This window comes from Ovis canadensis, chromosome 3 (genome assembly GCF_042477335.2).
Source record: "Ovis canadensis isolate MfBH-ARS-UI-01 breed Bighorn chromosome 3, ARS-UI_OviCan_v2, whole genome shotgun sequence".
Classification (NCBI taxonomy): domain Eukaryota; kingdom Metazoa; phylum Chordata; class Mammalia; order Artiodactyla; family Bovidae; genus Ovis; species Ovis canadensis.
The window spans coordinates 168,708,233-168,730,313 of NC_091247.1; the positions used below are offsets into that span (position 1 = coordinate 168,708,233).

Sequence of the window (22,081 nt, forward strand, 5' to 3'; positions counted from 1 at the left end):
AGGTGAGTAGAGCCAGTGCTGCCAACTCCTATTCTCCAGGGCCGTTCTCTTCTACTCCTTTGCTGGGCATAGCTCATAAAAGGCGAGCAGGAGATCCTGGAGAAACACCACAGAGCCCCACAGGGCAGGGACAGCCAAAACGGAGAGGGAGACCTCCCAGTAAGTTCTTCAAACAGATGGAGCAGCGTTACCTGACCCAGCTGACAGCCCAGCCTGTCCCCCCTGGTGAGTGACCTTGGGATAGGCTGGGGTGAGTATAGGTAGGAGTGGCATCAGATATGGACCATGTAGTTCCCACTGCCCATGTTACACAGATAAACTGTGTTCACAGAGATGCGCTCTGGCTGGTGGTGGATCCGAGATCCTGAGACATTGGATGCCACGCTCAAGGCCCTGCACCCCCGAGGCATCCGAGAGAAAGCACTTCACAAACACCTAAACAAGCACAGGGACTTCTTACAGGAAGTCTGCCTACGGCCCTCAACAGGTAAAATAAATACTTAACCAACCTGAGCTGAGGAGCCCAGGTCAATTTTGAGCTGCTGCTCTGGATGGTGAACAGCCTGATGGGCTTTTCCTTCTGCCTTCTGTCTTCTCAGACCCCATCTTTGAGCCCAGTCAGCTACCTGCCTTTGAAGAAGGGATCGTGAGCTGGACCCCCAAAGAGAAGACATATGAGACAGACCTGGCTGTCCTTCAGTGGGTGGAGGAGCTGGAACAGCGGGTGATCCTGTCTGATCTGCAGATTCGGGTACCCTGGGCTGGCACTGGGTAGGGGGTTGTTGAGGAGAGGGTGTTAATCTCTCATACCCTGTTAGGAAAAACCTAGGGTTCTCATTTTGCAAAGTGACTTCCCATGACCCTAAATGGGTCACATCTTTTTCTGCGCTCAATGTCCTTCTTTTATAATGAGTTTTTATTTCTCTCTCCCACCTGCAGGGCTGGACATGTCCCAGCCCAGACTCTACTCGTGAAGACTTGGCCTACTGTGAGCACTTAGCTGATTCCCAGGAGGATATCACCTGGCGGGGTCGAGGCAAGGAAGGTCTGGCACCCCAGCGTAAAACCACCAACCCCCTGGACCTGGCAGTGATGCGACTTGCTGCCCTGGAGCAGAATGTGGAGCGGCGGTACCTGCGGGAGCCCCTGTGGCCAGCTCATGAGGTTGTGCTGGAGAAGGCCCTGCTCAGCACGCCCAGTAGTGCCCCACAGTGTACGCCTGCAGAGATGTGAGTGCCCACCCTCCAGTTCTTGGTCTTGGGGAGAAGGAATCAATTTAATAAATCCTACTCCTCATCCCCAAATCACCACTTTCTCCCATCAGATCATACGAGATCACTCCTCGAGTTCGGGCCTGGCGCCAAACGCTAGAGCGATGCCGGAGCGCAGCCCAAGTCTGCTTGTGCCTGGGCCAGCTGGAGAGGTCCATTGCCTGGGAGAAGTCTGTCAACAAAGTGGTGAGAAGCCTGGGGAGCTGAAGAGATGGCAGCTGGGATAGGTGGGGTGAGTGGCAGGCAGAGAGGCTTGAGGGCTCACCCTGACTCCTCACAACCCTGGTCCAGACCTGTCTAGTCTGCCGGAAGGGTGACAACGATGAGTTTCTTCTACTTTGTGATGGGTGTGACCGTGGCTGCCATATTTACTGCCTTCGGCCCAAGATGGAGGCTGTCCCGGAAGGAGACTGGTTCTGTGCTGTCTGTCTGGCCCAGGTACGTCTGCTCTCTCATCCCACTCCCGAGCAAGTCAGAGGTTTTCTTTCTCATCCCATTTACCACCAGTCTTAAAAATATCATTCTACCCATGCCTTCCGTCTCTCCTGGGAAAAGGTTCCAGATGACATGCTAGGAGACCTGGGTTCCGGTCCTTTTTTGCACAAGTCACTTAAATTCTACCACTTTACTTGCTTTCCTTGTAAAATGGGAGTGATTATACTTTCCTTTTTCACATAACCCAAAAGGGTGAGTAATAAATTCACAGACTGACTTATGCATGAAAGTATTTTGAAACCTCAGTCACACTCAGACAAGTAGTACTGTGCTAACTCACTTTAGTCGTGTCCGACTTTTGCAACCCTGTGGACTATAGCCTGCCAGGCTCCTCTGTCCATGGGATTCTCCAGGCAAGAATACTAGAGTGGGTTGCCATGCCCTCCTCCAGGGCATCTTCCTGACCCAGAGATCAAACCCACGTCTCCTGCATTGGCTGGTGAGTTCTTTACCACTTGTGCCACTGGGAGGCCCCCAGACAAGTAGGGATTGTGATAAAGTAGAGAGCAAGCAGAGTACGTATTTCCAGCTGTGGCTGATCTCACCTTTTTCTTATCCTCAGCAGGTAGAAGGAGAATTGACTCAGAAATCTGGTTTCCCAAAACGAGGCCAGAAGCGGAAAAGCAGTTATGTGCTGACCTTCCCAGAGGGTGACAACCGCCGCCGCCGGCTGCTACCAAGGGGCCGAGAGAGCCCAGCAGTGCCCCGGTACTCAGAGGAAGGGCTGTCCCTCTCGAAGCGGCGGCGCGTCTCCATGCGGAACCATCACAGTGATCTCACGTTCTGCGAGTGAGTTGAGTGAATTCTGGGGACAACCGGCTCTACGTTTTCCAGAGTAGAGGGCTAGGAGGGGTCCGTGGTTTGCTTCCTGATAGTGTATCATCATTGTCTGTTTCATAATAGGATTATCTTAATGGAGATGGAGTCCCATGATGCAGCTTGGCCTTTCCTGGAGCCTGTGAACCCACGATTGGTGAGTGGGTACCGGCGGATCATCAAAAACCCTATGGATTTTTCCACCATGAGGGAGCGACTGCTCCGGGGAGGGTAAGTAGACATGATTGACTCTCCTGGCTCTTCTGTTACTGCCATGCTGGTACCCTGGCTGACAGCTCTGTCTCCACCCCTGCCCAGGTACACCAGCTCAGAGGAGTTTGCGGCTGATGCACTCCTGGTCTTTGACAATTGCCAGACTTTCAATGAAGATGATTCTGAAGTGGGCAAGGCTGGACACATCATGCGCCGCTTCTTTGAGAGCCGCTGGGAGGAGTTTTATCAGGGAAAACAGGCCAATCTGTGAGGCATGGGAGCTGGGGAGTCACCTTGTGGCATTGCTCCCTGCCTCCACATAAACCCTGCCATTCTCACCTGCTGATGCTGCCCTGGGTCCAGACTCAAGTCAGAGGGAGAACCCTGATTTTTGACCTTGCCCTTGGCAGCACCCTACATCTTCTTATCCTTACACCCTTTCTCCCTTTCCTCCTCTTGTTCCTCAGATAAGAGGGGCAGAGATGAGGTCCTTCTGGACTGAAAGCCAAAAAAGAAAAAATAATTTTTCCTGTTTTATTTCCTAATTAAATAAGAGGAGGAGGAAAGAAGCCCCTACTTCCTCCTCCCAGCTTCCTCACCTTCCTTGTACGTGCCCCAGCATTCTGGGGCTATTTAACAATAGCAATAGTTCTAGTGAATGTGTGAAACCGAGAAACACTCTGTACTGTGTGTGGACCCGCAGTGACGGCCAGTAAAGTGGACTTAACTCCCAAGTGTGTCGAGCCGGACACCGGGCCCTGAACATGCTGCTTCCATGTTCAGTCCCTCCCCTGCTTCTCACTTTCTCTCTCACTCCCCTCTCCCCTTCAGATTTGTCTCTTCATCCAATAATGTAAAACTATGTGTACGGGTTCCTCCCTTCTCTTCCCCCAAATCTTTTTTCCCTTCAAAGGAAAAAGAAGTTCAGAGGTCCCTGTCTCTCTCTCTGTCCTCATCTTCCTGCCAATAGCTAGCCCCTCTATAATGTTGGATACTCCTCAAATGCTGAGTTCCTAGCCTTTTCTGAAACTCAGTAAACTGGGGAGAGGGCAGGGAGGCACCCTGGACCCTGGGCCTTCCAGCCTCCTTCCCCACCTCTTACCCAAACCTCCCTCTTGGGAACTCCTCAGGGACAACTACTGCTGAGTTCGGGCACACCCCAAGATGGAGGCCAGGTAGCAATCGACTGGCCTGAGAGAGAGAGAGGTGTGTGTGGGTGTGTGAGTGAGTGAGAGAGGATGTGATTGTGCCCCTGTTTTTGGTGGCATCCATTCAGTTTTCCCCCCAAGTATCTGTTTCCCATTGTTTCAAACCATTGAAACACCTTTCTCATTGTTTTAAACTATCACTTTGTCTTTGGGAAACCACAGGAACAGTTTTTCTGGGTCAAAGCTGTGTCTCTTCCCTCTCTCCCAGTCATTTCTGTTCCAGCCTCTTCAAACTGTGCAATCTTCTAGCAGGAACAGCTTCTCCTTTCAGTAGCTCTGAGTCCTAAGCTTTTGCAGGGAGAGGGGTAGAACTGGACCTTTCCCTAATCCCATGAGCTTCTGTGGGTTTAGTTGTGCTCTCCTTCCCTTATCCACTTCATATCCTGGGACCCCTTCCCCAGGAGCAGAGACCCCAGAGCACGAGTGAGTAGGGAGGAGAGGCTCTGGGTCCACCACTGCCCTACATGTGACTATGCCCAAGTTAAGCCCCAACATGTGAGAGGAAAGCTGCTAACTCCCAGCTATAGCCATGGGCCCCTGGCCCCCTGCTTTCCTGCTCAGCAGAGCCCCTCCCATCAGAGATTACGGGTACTTGCACTGGGGAGGTGGCTGCTGGCTGGCCCAAGCAGAGAGCTGAGGCATCCAAGAAATGTTCCATTAGTGGGAGAGGGGTGCCAGGTGAGGGGAGCATTCCTGTACTTTTAGCAGCACTGAATAGCCACTGAAGGGGGTGGGGGCAGTGTAGGTCCTGGGGCAACCCCTTTCTTTCTTTATGCCCCTACTCCCCCATAGCCTATTTCTAAAGTCGCCTTTTCTGTCAGATAAACCTCAGAACTTTTAATTTTATTTGAGATTTTTTTTTTTTGCTTTTAAATAAGAGGTGGATTGAAGAATATTTGAATTGACTTTATATTATGCATAAATATTTATATTTTATCTAAATAACTGCTCTGTAACAAACTTTGTGTTAGTCAAGCATTTGGAACTGTTATAGTTGGGGGCTCTTCTTTTTCCCCACGGCAGTTTTCCCCAGTATAAAATGTTCTAGATTAATTTTACTGTTGGAGGTTAGATGGACGGGGGAGTGAAGTTTCAATTGTTCCTGCTATGTGTTCCTCTCCCAGCTCCATCTCTTTCCCTAGGGACCAGGCACTCTGAAGGTGGGGTGGAGTCCTAGCCTCAGTTTGGAGTGGGGGTTGATGGGGGGGTGGGGACAGGGCATGATCAAAGGGGCCATTTCTCACTTTTCTTTCCTCATCTTCACTGCCCCTTGAGCTAGGTGGATTTTCTCTTCTTGACGAGAGTATTTGATAGGGAAGGCAAGTTTTAAAAGTAAATAAAACCCACCCCTGCCCCTCTGTTTCCCTTCTCCCATCAGTCTGGTAACAGGAAGAAACCACACCATCAACACCAACAAATTTCCATGTTCCTTTTACAACAAAGGGGACTTGACTTTTTATATAACCAAATGTGGTGTTTTAGTGACTTTTTGATAATGTACAGTTTTTTGTGAATTTAAATTTATTTCTTTCTATATTTTTAGGACCAATCTCATTTTTAATAAGGTAAAAAAAGGAAAAAAAAGTCTAGAGATAAAAAAAAACTCCTGTTTTTGCCATGTGATGTTCCACAAGTGCAGCTGTAGAAAAGTGCTTGTCAGTTGAATAAAAACCACATTTGATAGAGACTCAAAAGACTCCGTGTGTTTATCTTCCTTCAACATAGGTTCTTGTAATTGCCTAAAGGGGAGAACTGGGTGGTGTCAGGGTGAGTATATGACTGGTTTGATGGGGAAGACAGCAGGCAGGAGAGCAGTGTGCCCCTAAGTGTCAACAGTTGTCTCTAAACCTCCAGGCTTGGTCCTTCTTTTTCCAGGAGGCGTCCAAGGCAGAATTTCTGTTTCTGTGAATGGAACAGGTGCTTCTGGCCGAGGTGCTGTAACAAAGGATTGAAGTGTGCCGAGTTCCTACATTGTGAGGCATGGCCTTGGCTTTCTAAGGCTGCCACCTGTGTTCCTGATGCAGGAAAAGTATGTGCTCATCACCACCTTCCCCAGCTTCCCACCCATGGATAAGACACCACGAGGTAGACGTTTGTGTTTTATTTCACAAGTTGAAATAAGAGAAATTCTACCAAATTATAGGGAAGAAACATGAGAATACCAAAGGTCAGAAAAATTAGAATGGGTAGCACTGGCACAAACATGACAAGAGTGTAAAATTAGAAACCTCTGGATAAAGAAAAACTACAAAATGTGTTTTGAGGATAATTAAACTTATTTCCTGTCCAAGGTGGTTAAGTGCATGCAGGAGTGCACTCGCCACCCCTGTATGTGTTGGGGGATGCAGACACCAGTACATGTTGTGAGAACTTTTTACAAGCTGGGAAAGCTTATCACAGTGAAGGCTGGAAGTTTTGTTTTGGTGACCCTCTAACTGGAATAGGAGGAGAAGGAATATCTGTTTTCAGCCCTATAAAAACCTCAGATGGCCGCTTTGGTACATGCTTAGCTTCTCAGCTAGTGGCAGCCACTGGCAAACTTAATCAAGTTATAAGCTCTGCTCCAATGCTGGTGTTCCTGGGGGTGGCTCCCAAGCATTACTTAATATCCTAAGCAGTCATCATTTGGCCTACCACAGCAATATCTAACCGAAGAGTTCACGCTATTCTAGGGTGATAAATGAGGTAAAAATCTCAAAGACATTCCAGAAATAGAAATAACGAATTCTTACATTTGATTGTGAGCCCTTTCTAGCCCCCAGTTTCCTAAAACTCGGGAATGGAAGGACAGTAAAGGAAGGAAACACGTGTAAACCAGGTGCTTGTGCCCGTGTTGAATTGTGGAACTGTGAGGTAGATCTGTAACAAGGACAAGGAAGTTGTGGGCCATACCCGGGAGAACAGAGGTTCGTTTGAAATGGAAGTGGACAGGCCAAGGAGAAGCAGCAGTGGTAACTGGGGTGAGAGGGCACCTACCTCTCTTATTACTAGTCTCGTGGGGAGCACCTCTAGGGAGGTGCCGCAGAATTCAGCAAAGAGGAGAAGGGCGATAGAGCTCACAGGCCTGGCTCAGCTGTTGAAGGAAGACCCTCCTACAAAAGGAAAGGGTAAAAGCTGAGTGAAGGCGAGATCTGCTAATGCCTGGAAGGAGTTAAAAGCAGGTAGCACAGAAATGGCATAGTTGGTTTAGGAGGGAGTCAGGCAGGGGTTAATGTGGCAAGGCACAAGGTTAGACCTAGCCCTTACAGACTGGCTGTCATACCACCCTCTTTGAAGTTGGTCTATCAGAGCCTGGGGACAAGTTTAGACCTGATCTCTGACCCACGTTTACTGCCCTAGGCCAAGAAGTTCGAGGTAACCTGCTAATAATAATAAGTGCAATGCTGCTGCTCTCCCAGAAGGGGGGGCAAGTGCACGAAAGAAATTTTTTTTTAGATGTTTACAATCCATTCCAGCAAGCCCTCTCACCGCGCACCTTTGTGGAGCAAAAGAACCACCCACAAGTAGGCGCCCCAAACGGCATACACTGAAGCAGCAGGGGATAAGCAAAGCAAGCACCAAGGAGCTAAATGAGCTCACTGATCAGTAAGTCAGGAAAAGAAGAATGGAACGGGGCTGAGGTGGCCTGATCCAGGGAGGGTCAGTAAAGCAACAAAGTCTAGTCCTCACACTCAGTGCAGGTAATGTCCCCCTACTACCCCATCTATTCCTGACAAGGGGTATTTATTCACTGTTCAGAGCCACGAGGCTTCCTAGTCCTGGACAGCTCTTCCAATCCTTTGGTTAAAAATACTCTAAAAATAACATCTCTCCCCACCGTCATTTCTACATCTTCCGTAACCTCAACCCACACCCTCCTCCAAAAAGCCTTGGGTCTGAGTATCCAGAGTGAGACAAGAGCAGTACTAATATCGGCATGAGGTGGGATAGGCAGGCACTAAGCCTAATAAAGGATTACATCATCTGAGAAAGTGATTCTAGTATGTTCTATCTGACTGAAAAGAAAAAAATACGAAGTAGTTTTAAGAATGGTACGAGCACTGTAATGATCAAGGGTGAGATGTGAAGTACAGGTAGAGTGTGACCTGGACTCCATGAAGACAGGATGCAGAAAACACTGGCATAGTTCAAAAAAAAAAAAAGAAAAAGAAAACACTAGCATAGTTCAAAGAGCCCAGCCCAAGGCTATGAGCCTGCAGACGCCCCCTACAATCCCTCAGCAGCACCACTGCCACCAGGGGGCCGTTTTGAGAGAGAAAAACTGGCCCTCATTCCTTCTCTCCTTTTTCCACTCACCCATGTTATGAACTGTCAGAAAAGAACTAACAATTAGGGGGAAAGTATCATGAGTATAACCCAAAAGGGTCCAAACAAAATTCCACGATGCCATTAACCACTACAAAAATAACTTCAGGCTCTCACTCCCTCACTTCCCATGCCCAAACCTGCCCAAACCAGAAACATTCACTAATAAGATCCATTAAGCAGATTCACATGAGGAAAACGGACTAAAGGTAACTTCATAATTTTAGAACAAAACAATGCAAAATAAGAGCCATTTAAATACAGAGAAAGTAGAACCAAGAATTCTGAGAGGCAGAGAAGGGGCAGCATTAATGTCAACAGCTTCTGCACATGAAAGGCCCTCCTTTCACTAAACCTCCTAGCAAGTTTCCTCCAAACTACTTATTAATTAACTGAACTAGACTCTTCTTTTCTTCAAAGCTCCTGAAGAGACCTATGGTGTACTTTTCTGACTAAGGACTAGAGACTCAGAAACAAGCACTACCTGCCCAGGCAAACCCTCCCAGAAGGTTACTGGGGCTGTTTTACATCAGATAAACCCTTCCTGAGGTTGGAAGTACCCGTGAGAAAACTGTGGCAATTTCGTCTTTTGTATTTTCCATCTTACCTATTATCCCCTACCTGCTGTCTGCTGCCTCTACTTCCTCACCCTCAGGATGCACAAGAGGACTCGGGGTGGGGAGCAGCAGGGCTCTCAACTCTGGGATGGGTAAAGGGAAGGGCGAGCTGGGCCCAAGCTCTGTGTACAACTGACATCACAGCCTCTTCCCGTCCTGGAGCTTCTCCTTCCCCTCCCTACAGCCAGCCTACTGAACACCTGTTTCCCCATTCTCCATCACTGGGCTTTCTGTCTGTCTCAGAGACAGACACCTGACCTGGAAGTGAAGGGGAGCAGCACTCTCCTTTCAGTGTAGAAGGGAGTGACTGGGAAGAGAAGGTGCAGGACCGACCTTCCTGGACGATGGGCAAAGGCTTCCTCTGATCTGTCTCCAGGTGTGTAGCCAGGTCTTGCAGAAGGAGGCAGGGTTGAAGAGCAAAACAGAGCCTTGTTGTGAAGGGCTCCTGACCTTGGGAATACTGAGATGGGATTTATTGCTCTTTTCTCTCCTAGCTCCCTGCTGTCCTTCCACAAGGAAAATTATTTTTGACATCATGGTTCCCTGGGAAAGGGGCCCAAATGCTCTGGACAGTTAGAAAGAACTTTGTCCTTTCCCACCCCCTGCATAGCACACACAAACACAGAGAACAGCTGCCGCCTCGATCCCTCTCAATGTGTGTGTGCACATGGCCTGAACCTTTCAAGGGCAGCCCTTGCTGTATACATTGAGGTGCCAAGGGTCAAAGCCTGGGGAAAATTAAAGAACCTCAGTTCTCTCTCAACTAGTTGCCCGGAGCTCAAAAAGCACTGTGTGTCCAGGGCTGGGAATTTACCAAGACCTCTGGTACACAGGCAGGCTTGACACTGTCTTCATCAGGGTTTCCTAACCGTGGCACTACTGACATTTTGAGTCAGAGAATTCTTTGGTTGGGGGAGCCAGGTCTCCTGTGCACTACAGGATGTTCAGCAGCATCCCTAGTCTTCAGCCACTAGATGGCAGCAGTGCACAGCCTCACGCCCAGATGTGACCATCAACAAATGTCAAAAGGCCTCTAGAGGACAAAACCACCTCTCTGAGAATCACTGGTCTAAAGGTGAAGCCGCTGGTGGTCCACGGTGGGGAAGGAACCTAAGTGGATTCAGCAAGGTCACAAATGCAAAGGCTCTGAGCATGGCAATGACATGCGACACGGAAGAGAGGGGCCCTGAAACCCAGGGCAGAAAAGGTCCTCCAGGAAGCAAAAAGCAGGCATTCCTGAAAAGCTATAGCTGGAGAAGACATTTTCTCAGAAGGTGTGGTGCTGGCCTGGGCAGTGAGAAGAATTAGAAGTCAGTAGGTCTGTTTCTCTGGAACTTGCCAGGGAAAACCTAGTCTTCATCCCAATTTGGATCAAAGATGGCTACCAAAGGCTGTGGAACTGTCTCCTTAGTTAGCCGAGGTCAAGGCTCTGCTTCCAGAAGGGCAGAGGGAGGAAAAGCCGCTTCCACTGCCTGCTTAGTCTCCCTGTTCCTTGCCCCGCCCCTCAAATTCCATAGGAAATTTCATTCAAAAAAGAAATCACAAAATTAAAAGCTGTAAAGAGGTTAAAGTAAGCAGGTTCTGCTGTATGGAAAAGAGAAAAAGAACAATCTGGATGAGGAAAAGAAGGCATAAAATGTATGTGAAGAGATGGGATGCGTGATCTAAGAGCTTTATAAAACAAAACATTGAAAGTCTATGTATTCTTACACACACCTCCCCACAAAAAAAAAAGTCCATTGCTAAACTCAGCAAGAAGGGCCCACGAAGGGCTCCATCAGTGTTCTAGCACCACATCTTTTTTCTTAAGAAATAATTTTTTTTAATATAAAAAAAAGCCTTCCCAAATAAGTCCAACACATCAAAAATGGTTTTTCACAAAGATGAGAAGTTCCAGGCACCATGTCTCTTTGGGGTAGGATAAGAGTATATTGCAGTTAAAAGCAAAACAGCAATTTTCTTCACAAAAGAAAAGAAGTTTTGTCGATGTCCTTGACTGCAGCACACACAAAAGGTGACAGCTACCAACCCCCCAGGCTCCACCAGGAGTGGAGGAAGAGCAGAAGGCAGGGGTGCAGAGGTTTCTTTTTCCAGGCCCAGGCCTGTGAAAACCGACGACCAAGTGTTAGTCCTCAGCTGGGCCCACAGAAGGGCTGTATTCCTGGTCAGCCCTCTGGAGTCTGGAGCATCAGCATCTCCAAGAATTCTTTTATATTCAACAAAGACGGGGAGGGAAACCCTAAAAGAGGCATAAGCCAGAGAGGGTGGGGAGGGGGAGCGACAAGCATGAGAACCAGTCTGATATCAGGCTGCTCAGCCCACCCTGCCCTCGGTGTGTTTCTTACCATTGTTACTTGTTGAACTGGAAAGAGTAGACGCCGTGGTCTGAGGGTGCATCCACTGGCACTTGATTTTGCTGGCTGCCACTCTCCTGTACCACAGGTAAGGCGGGCGAGTCAGCTTGCATATCCTTCTCTCACCTCCCACTGAAGCAGCCTCACTAAGCTGAGTGCCCTCCCCAACCTACTCACTGCCACACACTCGTGCGAGTGCACGCACACACATGCACACTCACAGCATCACTTCCCCAATTTTAGAGCAACCTATCCTCACCCCGGGCTTCCCTGGTGGCTCAGAGGTTAAAGCGTCTGCCTGCAATGCGTGAGACCCTGGTTCGATCCCTGGTTAGGGAAGATCCCCTGGAGAAGGAAATGGCAAGCCACTCCAGTATTCTTGCCTGGAGAATTCCATGGAGGAAGGAGCCTGGTAGGCTACAGTCCATGAGGTTGCAAAGAGTCAGACACAGCTGAGCTACTTCATATCCTCATCCCAGGGCACACTGTTCAACACAAGCCAGCACCCTGGGATTAACTGCTGTCTGGCTAAACGAGAGGAAGGGCCTCAATCAAAGGCACTGACTAAGTCTCTCCTTCCTATATTCTTCACACACCCACCAGCTATTTATGAACACAGAATTGGCATCACTGAGCGAGGAAGATTTTGATCAGTGGAAAACCTGCCTCTGTTCATTTTCCAGTCTTCAACCCCAACAGACTGTAAGTTCTTACCTCAACTGAAACCCTGGAAGAAGGCACTGGGGTGTACTGGGAGATGTAAGCCCCTTGCATAGCTGCAGCTGTTGGCACATACTGGAATGAGACGCATGGACAGGCTCAGAGCAGTGGTTCTTGGCTACAATTCAGACACCTGGGGGCTTTGAACACTGTAAGTGCCTGAGTTCCCTCTCCAGAGGCTCTAATGTAATTGTGCTTTTTAAAAGCACTTCCGCTGACTGAAGTACACTGGCTTACAGAGACTTCTACCTACATGACTGCTTTTCCTCCTCTCCCATCTGCTGCTTTTTCTCAACACATTGCCCTCTCTGCTTTAAGCACTCCTCCACAAACCAGAATGCACCTGAGCTTCAAGAAACCTAACAGGCTTCACCCATTTTTCCTATTACTATTCTGATAAGGCTTTCAAGAAATGTGCGTGAATGCCTACCAGATAATATGTAGACAGAAGCACTGATCCTTTAGCTACATGAAGAGGAATCAGTTAAAACGAATGAGTTTCAGAGTAGAAGGCTGTATTCCTCACTCACAGACTGATACTTTTTCAGTTCATCTCCTTTTCTGAGTGTGTCCTCAATGACAGTAAAGTCATTCCCATCCTTATCCAAGCGTATTTAAACCTAAGAGTCTTACACAGGTGTTCCTTGTGTGGCAGGAGTTTATAAGAGGAATATCCTGCTTTACCGTGCCCGTGCTGCTGAGAGAGAGGTGGCCCAGCTGCTGGGTAAGAGGTCCCACCATGGAGGCAGGCTGGAGAGAAATGGGATGGTCCATTCCTGGTGTCAGAACTGAACCCTAGAAGCAGCAACAAAGGGCAAAGTTAGTTGGTAGCATCCTGTGAGGCTGCAGGAAGCAGTGGTTCATGGCTGCCAGAACCACTGCTGACAGACATTTAAAAATCCCCGAAAATGACTGGCAAGCAACCACCTGGCCCTGCAGCAGGAACATGCACTCTGCCTACCAGTCTGGAGGCATCCTTGTCTAAGAATAGTAAACTCAGAATTTAAGGTCAGACACCTGGTCACACAAGAGACTGAGCCAGGACTCACACCCACAACCTCCTTTCATCAAATCCCACTTTTTCTTTTACATCAAATTGCCGCTTTGGCTTTTGCCCACTTCTGAACACTCACTGAAGGCTGCATGAGGTATGACTGGTGGTGCATCCAAGACGGGTTAGGCACTTGTAGAGGAGATGTCTGAGTTACTCTCTAATGCAAGCAAAAATAAACAAAAATGTTAACTTCCTAGAGACTATTATTTAACCCCATGATCTGATAATTTTCAGCAAAACACAAGTGAGTTTTGGAGTGTGGGGCTTCCCTCGTGGCTCAGCTGGTAAAGAATCTGCCTGCAATGCAGGAGACCTGGTTTGATCCCTGGGTGGGAAAAATCCCCTGGAGAAAGGAATGGCTACCCACTCCAGTGTTCTTGCCGAGAGAATTCTATGGACAGAGGAGCCTGGCAGGCTACAGTCCATGCGGCCACAAAGAGTCAGACATGACTGAGTGACTAGCAATTTCAATTTCAGTGCCCTCTTAGAAATACTTAAGAATATTTTTAAAATATTAACAACTCTTACACTTCAAGTAACCCAATTTTAAAATGGGCTAAGAATCTGAGTAGATATTTCTCTAAGAAGATACACAAATGGCCAACAAGCACATTCAACAGACTCAACACCATTAGTCACTGCCGCGCTGTGCTCAGTCACTCAGCTGTGTCCGACTCCTTGCGACCCCGTGGACTGTAGCCCACCATGCTCTTCTGTCCCTGGGATTCTCCAGGCAAGAATACCGGAGTGGGTTGCCATTACCTCCTCCAAAGGATCTTCCTGACTCAGGAATCGAATCCGCATCTCTTGCATTGTAGGCAAATTCTTTACCGCTGATCCACCAGGGAAGTCCCTAGTCACCAGGGAGATATAAATCAAAGTCACAATGAGATACCACTTCATATCCACTTAGATGGCTACAATTTTAAGAGGAACAAATAACAAATGTTATACACTGCAGGTGGGGATGTAAAATGGTACAGTGACCTTGGAAAACAGTTTGGCAGTTCCTCAAAAAGTTAAACATAGAGTTAATAGGTACTTAGCAATTGTATATACCTAGAGAAATGAAAACATATGTCCACACAAAAACTGTGCACAGAAGTTCATAGCAGTATTACCCAATACTATGAGTATTATTATTCATAATGGCCAAAAGGTAGAAACAGCTCACATGACCATCAACTGATAAACTGACAACAAAACGGGGCGTGTCCATGCAATGGAATATGATTCAGTCATAAAGAAGAATTAAGTACCGATTCATGCGACACATGAGCAAACTTTGAAAAACGCTAAGTGAAAGATGCCCAGACACAAAAGACATTTACTACGTGCTTCCACTTTGACAGTGCGTCCAGAAGAGGCGCATCTACAGATACAGAAAGTACATCAGCGGCTGCCAGGGGCTAGGGTGAAGGGAGAATGGGGAATGGCTACTAAGGGGCACAGGGTTTCTTTCTGAGGTAATGAAAACATTCTGGAATTAGATAACAGTGATGATTGCATAATCCTATAAATATACACTACTGACTAGCATACTCTAAGAAAGCAAGACTTTTTTAGTCTGTAATTTATATCTCAATTTTAAAAGAAAAAAGGCAATGAGAAACTAGAAATGCATCTTGATAAACAAGTAGGTCTATTCCACAAATGTAGGGATTGTTCAAAATCAGAAACTCTACAAATGTAAGTCAAAATTGAAGGAAAAAGTCAGTGTAATATTAGATGCTGAAAAGACATTTTATAAAATCCAACAGCCATTTACTTAAAAAAAAAAATCATGAAGTAGGGTATTCCCTACTGACACTGGGGGTCCAGTGTCTATGGTTCAGAGCTTTCACTGCCATGGCCTGGGTTCAACCCCTGGTTGGGGAACCAAGATTCTGAGAGCCGAGAGTTACAACCAAAAAATAAATTTCAAAAAAAAATCACAAAGTAAAACAGAGACTAAAAAGAAACTACTTATATATATTAAAGGCTATTTACCAAAAACTTAGCTGTAAGCATTAACCCACATTAAACACACTGCAATTATGGTAACCAATTAGGTAGTGGAGTCAAAGAAATACAATTGGGATACAACTGGCATAAAATTGAAATGGAAAAGAGAGCTATTATTTTGCATCAGTGATATAACTGTATACCTAGAAAACCTAAGAGATTTAAGTTAAAAAATTACTAATAGTAATAAGAGGATTTGCTAAGTGAGCTGTGAGCTGTATACAAAATAGATGAACATAAATCAATAACCTCTCTTTGGTGTATCAATAAGCACCTAAAGATGATAATAAAAAGTATAGACCTACATAAACAAAATTAAAATCCTACTGAAGGACACAACAAAGATTTGAGAACATGAAGAGAAATACATCTTAGGTGAAAAGACTGTACCTTTTAAGTAGTCAAGTCTCTTAAACAAATATATAGGTATAATGTAATTTCAATTAAAGCCCTCCCTCAGATTTTTAAAAATTAGATAAAATGATCACAAACTTATACAGAATAACAGATGCCAAAAAACAAAAAACAAAAAAACCCAAAGAAAAGTATGAAAAAGAGAGTGGAGAAGGTTTTATCTTATTAAATATTAGAACATACTATGAAAGCCACTGAAATCAAATTAACATATTACTGAAATAGGAACAGATATAATGATCACTGCTGCTGCTGCTGCTGCTGCTGCTGCTGCTGCTAAGTCGCTTCAGTCGTGTCCGACTCTGTGCGACCCCATAGACGACAGCCCAACAGGCTCCTCTGTCCCTGGGATTCTCCAGGCAAGAACCCTGGAGTGGGTTGCCATTTCCTTCTCCAAGGCATGAAAGTGAAAAGTGAAAGTGAAGTCGCTCAGTCGTGTCTGACTCTTAGCGACCCCATGGACTGCAGCCCACCAGGCTCCTCCGTCCATGGGATTCTCCAGGCAAGAGTACTGGAGTGGGGTGCCACTGTGGAAGAGTATAAAGGATACAGAAAAAAAGTCCAGTGTTTATTATATGACAAACGTGGCATCTCAATTCAGTGGGCAAAGGACATGCTTAGTCGCTTAGTCGTGTCTGACTCTCTGCGACCCCATGGACTGCAGCCTGCCAGGCTCCTCTGTCCATGGGGATTCTCCAGGCAAGAGTACTGGAGTGGGTTGCCATGCCATCCTCCAGGGGATCTTCCCAACCCAGGGCTCAAACCCAGGTTTCTGGCATTCCAGGCAGGTTTTTTACTGGCCGAGCCACCAGGGAAGCCCAGGAAAAGTATGGATTATTTAATAATTTGGTGCTAGGACAACTGGTGAATACTTTGAAGGGAATACAACAGGACCCCTATCTTAAGTCATATACAAACATAAATTCCTGGTAACTATACATTTAAATGTAAAACAAAGAAATAAGTCTTGGGGACCACATGAACAATATACAGACTGGGAAGACCTTTTGAATTAGGATAAGAAATTAGAAAGCTATGAGTGAAAAAAAAAAAGCAGACATATTTAACTATATACAAATGTTAAACTTTTGTATATAGCAAAAACTATTGATTCCCAAAGTATGATCTCTGGACCAGCAGCAGAAGCAACACCTGGGAACTTGTTAGAAGTACAAATTCTTGCCTCTCACCCTAGACTTGCTGAATCAGAAATTCTAAGTGTGGTGCCCAGTACATTTAATAAGCTTTCTGACCTAGGTTTAATGACACCAACGACTTGATAGACAGGAGTTTGAGCAAGTTCCGGGAGTTGGTGATGGAGAGGGAAGCCTGGCGTGCTGCAGTCTATGGGGTCACAAAGAGTCGGACATGACTGAGTGACTGAACTGAATAAGCTCTCCAACTGATTCTGACGCACAGCTGAAGTTTGAGGACCACAAAGTCAGTGGGGAAAAAAAATTTTGGAAAAAAACTTGTAACAAAGATAACATTCAGAAGATTAGCACTTATAATAGCTGGGTTTTTTTTTTTGGCCAGGCATGCAGGATCTTAGTTCCCTGCCCAGGGACTGAAACTGTGCCCCTGCATAGGGAACTCAGAGTCTTAACCACAGGAACACCAGGGAAATTCCAATAATATTGACAGTTGTTTTTTTTAAAGCATGTGATAAAAAACCATAGCTGAGCCTGCTTCCTTGCCCAGAAGCAAGGCAGTAGAGAGTCTGACAAGCGTATGTGAGTAACTTAGAAATAAATCCCTCCAGCGTTCAGAATATCCCACTGGATGAGCGTGCACTGTGGAGGTGTTTTTTTAAACTTGGCTGTGCCAGGTCTTATTTGTGGAATGCTGCAGCATGCAGGAACTTTACTTGCGGCAAGTGGGATCTCGTTCCCCACCCAGGGATAGAACCTTGACCCCCTACACTGGAAGCACAAAGTCTTAGCCACTGGACCAACAGAGACATCCCGATAATACTGATGGTTCTTATAAGCTGACGGGAAAAGAACAAATAAATAGGAAAATGGGCCAAGTATATGAAGAGTAATCAGGAAAGAACAAATCAAAATATGACCAAAAAATGCTTAAACTCAGCTTCAGTCAGGGAAGTGAAAATTAAAGCAACACTGTACTTTACACCTACCAAGTTAGGAAAAGCTTTATAAGAGCAATGCCACCTCTGGCTGGAGGGAAATAGGTACTCTCATATGTTGCCAGTGGAAATATGAACTGGCAGCTTTTGTGGAAAGAAATCTGTAACATCTATAAAGCCAAAAGTCTGTGTATCATTCAACCTTACCACCTCACCCCTTGGGCTCTAGCCCCCAGGAACAAAAGCACTCATCTGTGAGGACACAGGCAAAAGCATGTTTACCAGAGCATCATTTGTACCAGAAAAAAACTGAAATCCAAAGAATGCCCTTCACGGGGGTCTAGTGAAAGAATTCTGGTATTTATGCGGCATGAACTATAATGTAACTATTTAAAAAGAAATAATTAGAACAGAGCTGCACAGAACCACCTGGAGGGCTTGTTAAATCTCAGGCTGGGAGGACTCATCCCCCAGAGTTCCTCTGGATCTAGGGTGGGGTCCAAGAATTTGTTTCTAAAAATCCCCAGGTAGGGCTGATACTGCAGGTACAGGGACCATGCTTGGAGAATCACTGGTTTATGTGGGAAAAGTGTAAAAAAGACATTTAATATGGCAAATTTTTATAACATAAACAATGACTTCCAAAACCATATATTTATAGGTACATGAAAATGACAAAAAAAAAAAAGGTGGAAACTAGCAGGAAACTAACATGGGTTTGCTTGTGGGAATGGTGAACGGAGAGTACAAAGGGTGCTTCTACAACAGCCTGTATGCATGTAAGGGGACCATGTGTTACACTTTTATGTAAAACTGTTTACATATAATCTGTGTGAAGGAAACAATGGAAAAAACAGCAAGTTGTTTCCAGCCTAAAACACGATGGCAGGGCAAACCCGAGCCCTTTTCTGGGCATGAGCGTACCTGATATGACGTCACAGGAGATGGAAGATACGGGGACAGTGCAGACTGAGCGAGCATCCTGTTGGGGGTGATGTTGTAAGGAGGTGGGTAAAACCTGTAGGAAGGGACCACATCAGTAAGGAGTCACAGGAAACTGCAAGGCAAGGGCCCCCACTGACAGATACAGCCACGAACATCAAGGCAAACCATGCGAGGGCCTGGACACACGGCTGTGGCATTTTTCAGGCGGGCTGTTTACATACGACACCCTTACCCATTCTGAAGAGCTGTGGTGGGGTCATAGGTCAAAGCCATGCCACTCTAGAAAGAAAGAACACAGCACGCACACTGTGAGCGCTTAGGTGAGAACAGGAGCAGGCCCAGAATTCCAAGGCTGGGGAAGCGTTTGGTTCAACTGATTAAAAGCCAGGTCTGGACTAGTCCCCACAGTAACTGTTCCAGGGTTTTCCTGCTTGTGCTGGGTGCACAATCCCATTCACACTGAAGAGTGCATGAAGCAGCCAGCACTGCTCATTTACACACTGGAGCTCTCAAGCCTACCCCAGGAATCAAGCCATGGAAATTTCCATTCCTTCCTTTTTTTTCCTTGGCATCCCCATTCAGCATGCAGGATCTTAGTTCCCTGGCCAGGGATCGAACCCGCCTTCCCTGCAGTGGAAGCAGAGTCCCAACCACTGAACCGCCATGGAAGTCCCATCCATTCCATTTTAATGTCATTAGTATTCTTATCTCCGAGAGGGCCTCTTACCATGTCTCCATTTCTTGGCCAGGCCCGTCCGTTCTGCACAAATTTTCCTTGGTTCTGTCGTTTCTTTGGACCCCCATCAGCAAATTTGCAAAGCAAGGGATCAGATGGGGCTGCCGAGAGAGAAAACAGACAGGCAGCTGAGTCCCACCTCACTTAGCCCATTCACTCACGCAAAAAGCCTCCAGAATCTTCACAGAAGTCACAACCTGTGGCCTCTCAGCCTGATTCCCAGATGCCTCACCTGGTACTCCAGGGGGTGTCTTAATATATTTTCCATTAAAGTGGGTGATGATGGCTTCACACTTCTCTGTGGACTCCATCCTAAGGAGCACAAGAGGAGTTAGGGTCTAGCTTCTCCAGGATCTACACCCTCCCTACATTTAAAGAAAAAGCTCTTAAGTTCCCAGCCCCACAAATGCTCCAAAAATTGTCAACTACAGAAACAGAGCTTCCTCTACACAAATTCAAGGCATCTTAGAGAAGAAACCTCAGCTTCTGATGAAGGTTTTCTCAACTGGTTCCTCTAGGGATCCTGAAAGGAATAATGGGGGTCTGCAAGCCATGAATATTCCAAAGAAGATACTGATGGATGGGTCTAGTATTGAGTATTGTGTCTGGGTTCCTAAATAAGGATACAATAAACAGTGGCTGTTACCATTATTTTTTTATTACAAAATTCCTATCGGAAACTTTCCTAGGTTTTTTTTGGCTCTGTTTGCATAATCTTACTTTCCTGACCAGGGATTGAACCCAAGTCACAACAATGAAAGGGCTGAGTGCTAACCACTGCACCACCAGGGAATTTCCCTGTTCCTTCACTCTGATAAAACTGTACAACCTAAGAATTTGCCAATATTTATTTTTTTGTTCTGGCTATACTTATAAAGGTCTAATTAGCTACCAAGAACTTCCTTAAGGTTTCATGAGTTGGGGGAGGGAGGCTTACTAGGAGTGTGAGGTAAGCAGATACAAATTACTATATGTAAAATAGATAAACAGTGTCGTACTGTAGAACACAGGAAACTATGTTCAGTATCCTGTAATAAAGTGAAAGTGAAGTCACTCAGTCATGTCCGACTCTTTGTGCCCCCATGGACTGTAGCCTACCAGGCTCCTCTGTCCATGGGATTTTCCAGGCAATAGTACTGAAGTGGATTGCCATTTCCTTCTCCCGACTCAGGGATCAAACCCAGGTCTCCCACACTGTAGACAGACGCTTTACCATCTGAGTCACCAGGGAAGTAATAAACCATAATAGAAAGGAATATGAAAAAGATACATGTGTATATGCAAACGTATTTATGAAAAATACATAAACCACTTTGCTGCACACCTGAAACTAACACCACATTGTAATTCAACTATACTTCAATTATTTTTCAAATGGGGAAAAAAGATTTCATGAATCTGTAAGAAGAAAGAGTATTAAGACAGGGTTTATGGTGACAGAACAATGCTAGAAGCTACACAGTTAAAGTGTCTTGTTGGGGAAAGAGAAAATGAGTAAGGAATTCATGGTGCCTGTTCACCACTCACAGGCTCTGTGAGTTAGAACATGCACGGAAGTCCTCCAGACTCATTCCTCATTTCTGCTTCAACTCTCCATCTACCGTACTATACAGCGCTCAAATGAGATAATGCGTATTAATGTGTTCTATAAGTTATATGAAGATCTACATAAGACAAGGTACAGTATTTTCCCCCTTTTGCACATTAAAGTAAGTTAGTCTATTTTCTATGCCAATAACCACTAAAGATCTGAACAATCTCCATGTTGGCAGATACTAGAAAAAGACCTTAAATGGAACTTTCTAGTGAAAACCATGCTGAACATTCTAGAGCAAACAGTGTTCAGTTGGGTTACTCCTACTCTTGAGTCTTTCAAAAGGGTGACAGGCATGTAGGGCTTTAAAAGAATCACTTTCAGGAATTCAACTTCCTCCTGAGGGAGTTCATCATCACTAGCGATCAAGGCTGAGGCTCCTTTCACAACTACTCTGCTCGGTTTACTCCAGACTCATCCCAAAGCTCAATAGGGAACACAGAGGACTGAGTTACAAGGTGTTTTTTTAAGTTACCTGTTTCCAATTCTTCCTTCCCACAAAGCTAAAGGACTCAACAAGTTGTCAACTGACACATTAAAAAAAAGTCAATTTTGATGACAGATCACCCTGATTCTTAGCATATAATTCAGAAGGAACTCAAAGAATTCCTATTTTAGCAAAACTCTTTCCATTCCTATTTACTTATTTATGTGAACAAGGTTCCTTACCATGAAAACAAAACACAAATAGAACTGACATTAAATTTTGCCTTGTTACAGCAATAAACAATATTCACTGATGGCTACATGATTTAATTATAAAAATCTAAAAGAAGCACTTCCAATAAAATTTATTTCATATAAAACAATTTTGTATCAACATTTTAATATATTTATGTTGTTTGGGGCAACTGTTAACTATTTATAAAGATAATTTCCTATGGATTAATGCATAATGATTCAGAGGCACAATAAAAAAAATAATTTATATTTTTGTTGCAGAGAAGTATAGCAGAATGATCCATACAAAGACTTTCAACTATAAAAATATTTTAAACTTGGAAGAATCAATATAGTGAAAATGAGTATACTACCCAAAGCAATCTACAGATTCAATGCAATTCCTATCAAGCTACCAGCGGTATTTTTCACAGAGCTAGAACAAATAATTTCACAATTTGTATGGAAATACAAAAAACCTCAAATAGCCAAAGCAATCTTGAGAAAGAAGAATGGAACTGGACAAATCAACTTGCCTGACTTCAGGCTCTACTACAAAGCCACAGTCATCAAGACAGTATGGTAC

At 45.5% G+C, this 22,081-nt stretch overlaps 2 protein-coding genes across 21 annotated transcripts in view; one reads left to right on the forward strand and one right to left on the reverse strand.

The window, feature by feature from the left end:
* The window catches only part of BAZ2A (bromodomain adjacent to zinc finger domain 2A), a 35,189-nt gene extending 29,499 nt beyond the window's left edge, over positions 1–5,690 (forward strand). For 8 of the 10 annotated variants that reach the window (XM_069580996.1, XM_069581000.1, XM_069581002.1 and 5 more), the window contains 9 exons: positions 3–225; positions 332–487; positions 600–751; positions 940–1,229; positions 1,325–1,457; positions 1,563–1,709; positions 2,329–2,555; positions 2,670–2,813; positions 2,901–5,690. In XM_069580996.1, the coding sequence (XP_069437097.1) occupies positions 3–225; positions 332–487; positions 600–751; positions 940–1,229; positions 1,325–1,457; positions 1,563–1,709; positions 2,329–2,555; positions 2,670–2,813; positions 2,901–3,066 (1,638 nt within the window). In that variant the 3' untranslated portion in view covers positions 3,067–5,690. The remainder of the gene's footprint in view (positions 1–2; positions 226–331; positions 488–599; positions 752–939; positions 1,230–1,324; positions 1,458–1,562; positions 1,710–2,328; positions 2,556–2,669; positions 2,814–2,900) is intronic. The other 2 variants (XM_069581004.1, XM_069580999.1) reach the window with 1 other exon arrangement.
* The window catches only part of RBMS2 (RNA binding motif single stranded interacting protein 2), an 82,138-nt gene continuing 65,736 nt past the window's right edge, over positions 5,680–22,081 (reverse strand). For 4 of the 11 annotated variants that reach the window (XM_069581007.1, XM_069581005.1, XM_069581009.1 and 1 more), the window contains 9 exons: positions 19,474–19,553; positions 19,233–19,342; positions 18,738–18,784; positions 18,485–18,578; positions 13,133–13,210; positions 12,684–12,794; positions 11,994–12,074; positions 11,271–11,356; positions 10,724–11,164 (listed from right to left, as the gene is read on the reverse strand). In XM_069581007.1, the coding sequence (XP_069437108.1) occupies positions 11,276–11,356; positions 11,994–12,074; positions 12,684–12,794; positions 13,133–13,210; positions 18,485–18,578; positions 18,738–18,784; positions 19,233–19,342; positions 19,474–19,553 (682 nt within the window). In that variant the 3' untranslated portion in view covers positions 10,724–11,164; positions 11,271–11,275. Of the gene's footprint in view, positions 5,939–6,089; positions 7,096–10,723; positions 11,165–11,270; positions 11,357–11,993; positions 12,075–12,683; positions 12,795–13,132; positions 13,211–13,815; positions 13,907–18,484; positions 18,579–18,737; positions 18,785–19,232; positions 19,343–19,473; positions 19,554–22,081 lie in introns of those variants that run through there. The other 7 variants (XR_011255283.1, XR_011255281.1, XM_069581012.1 and 4 more) reach the window with 5 other exon arrangements.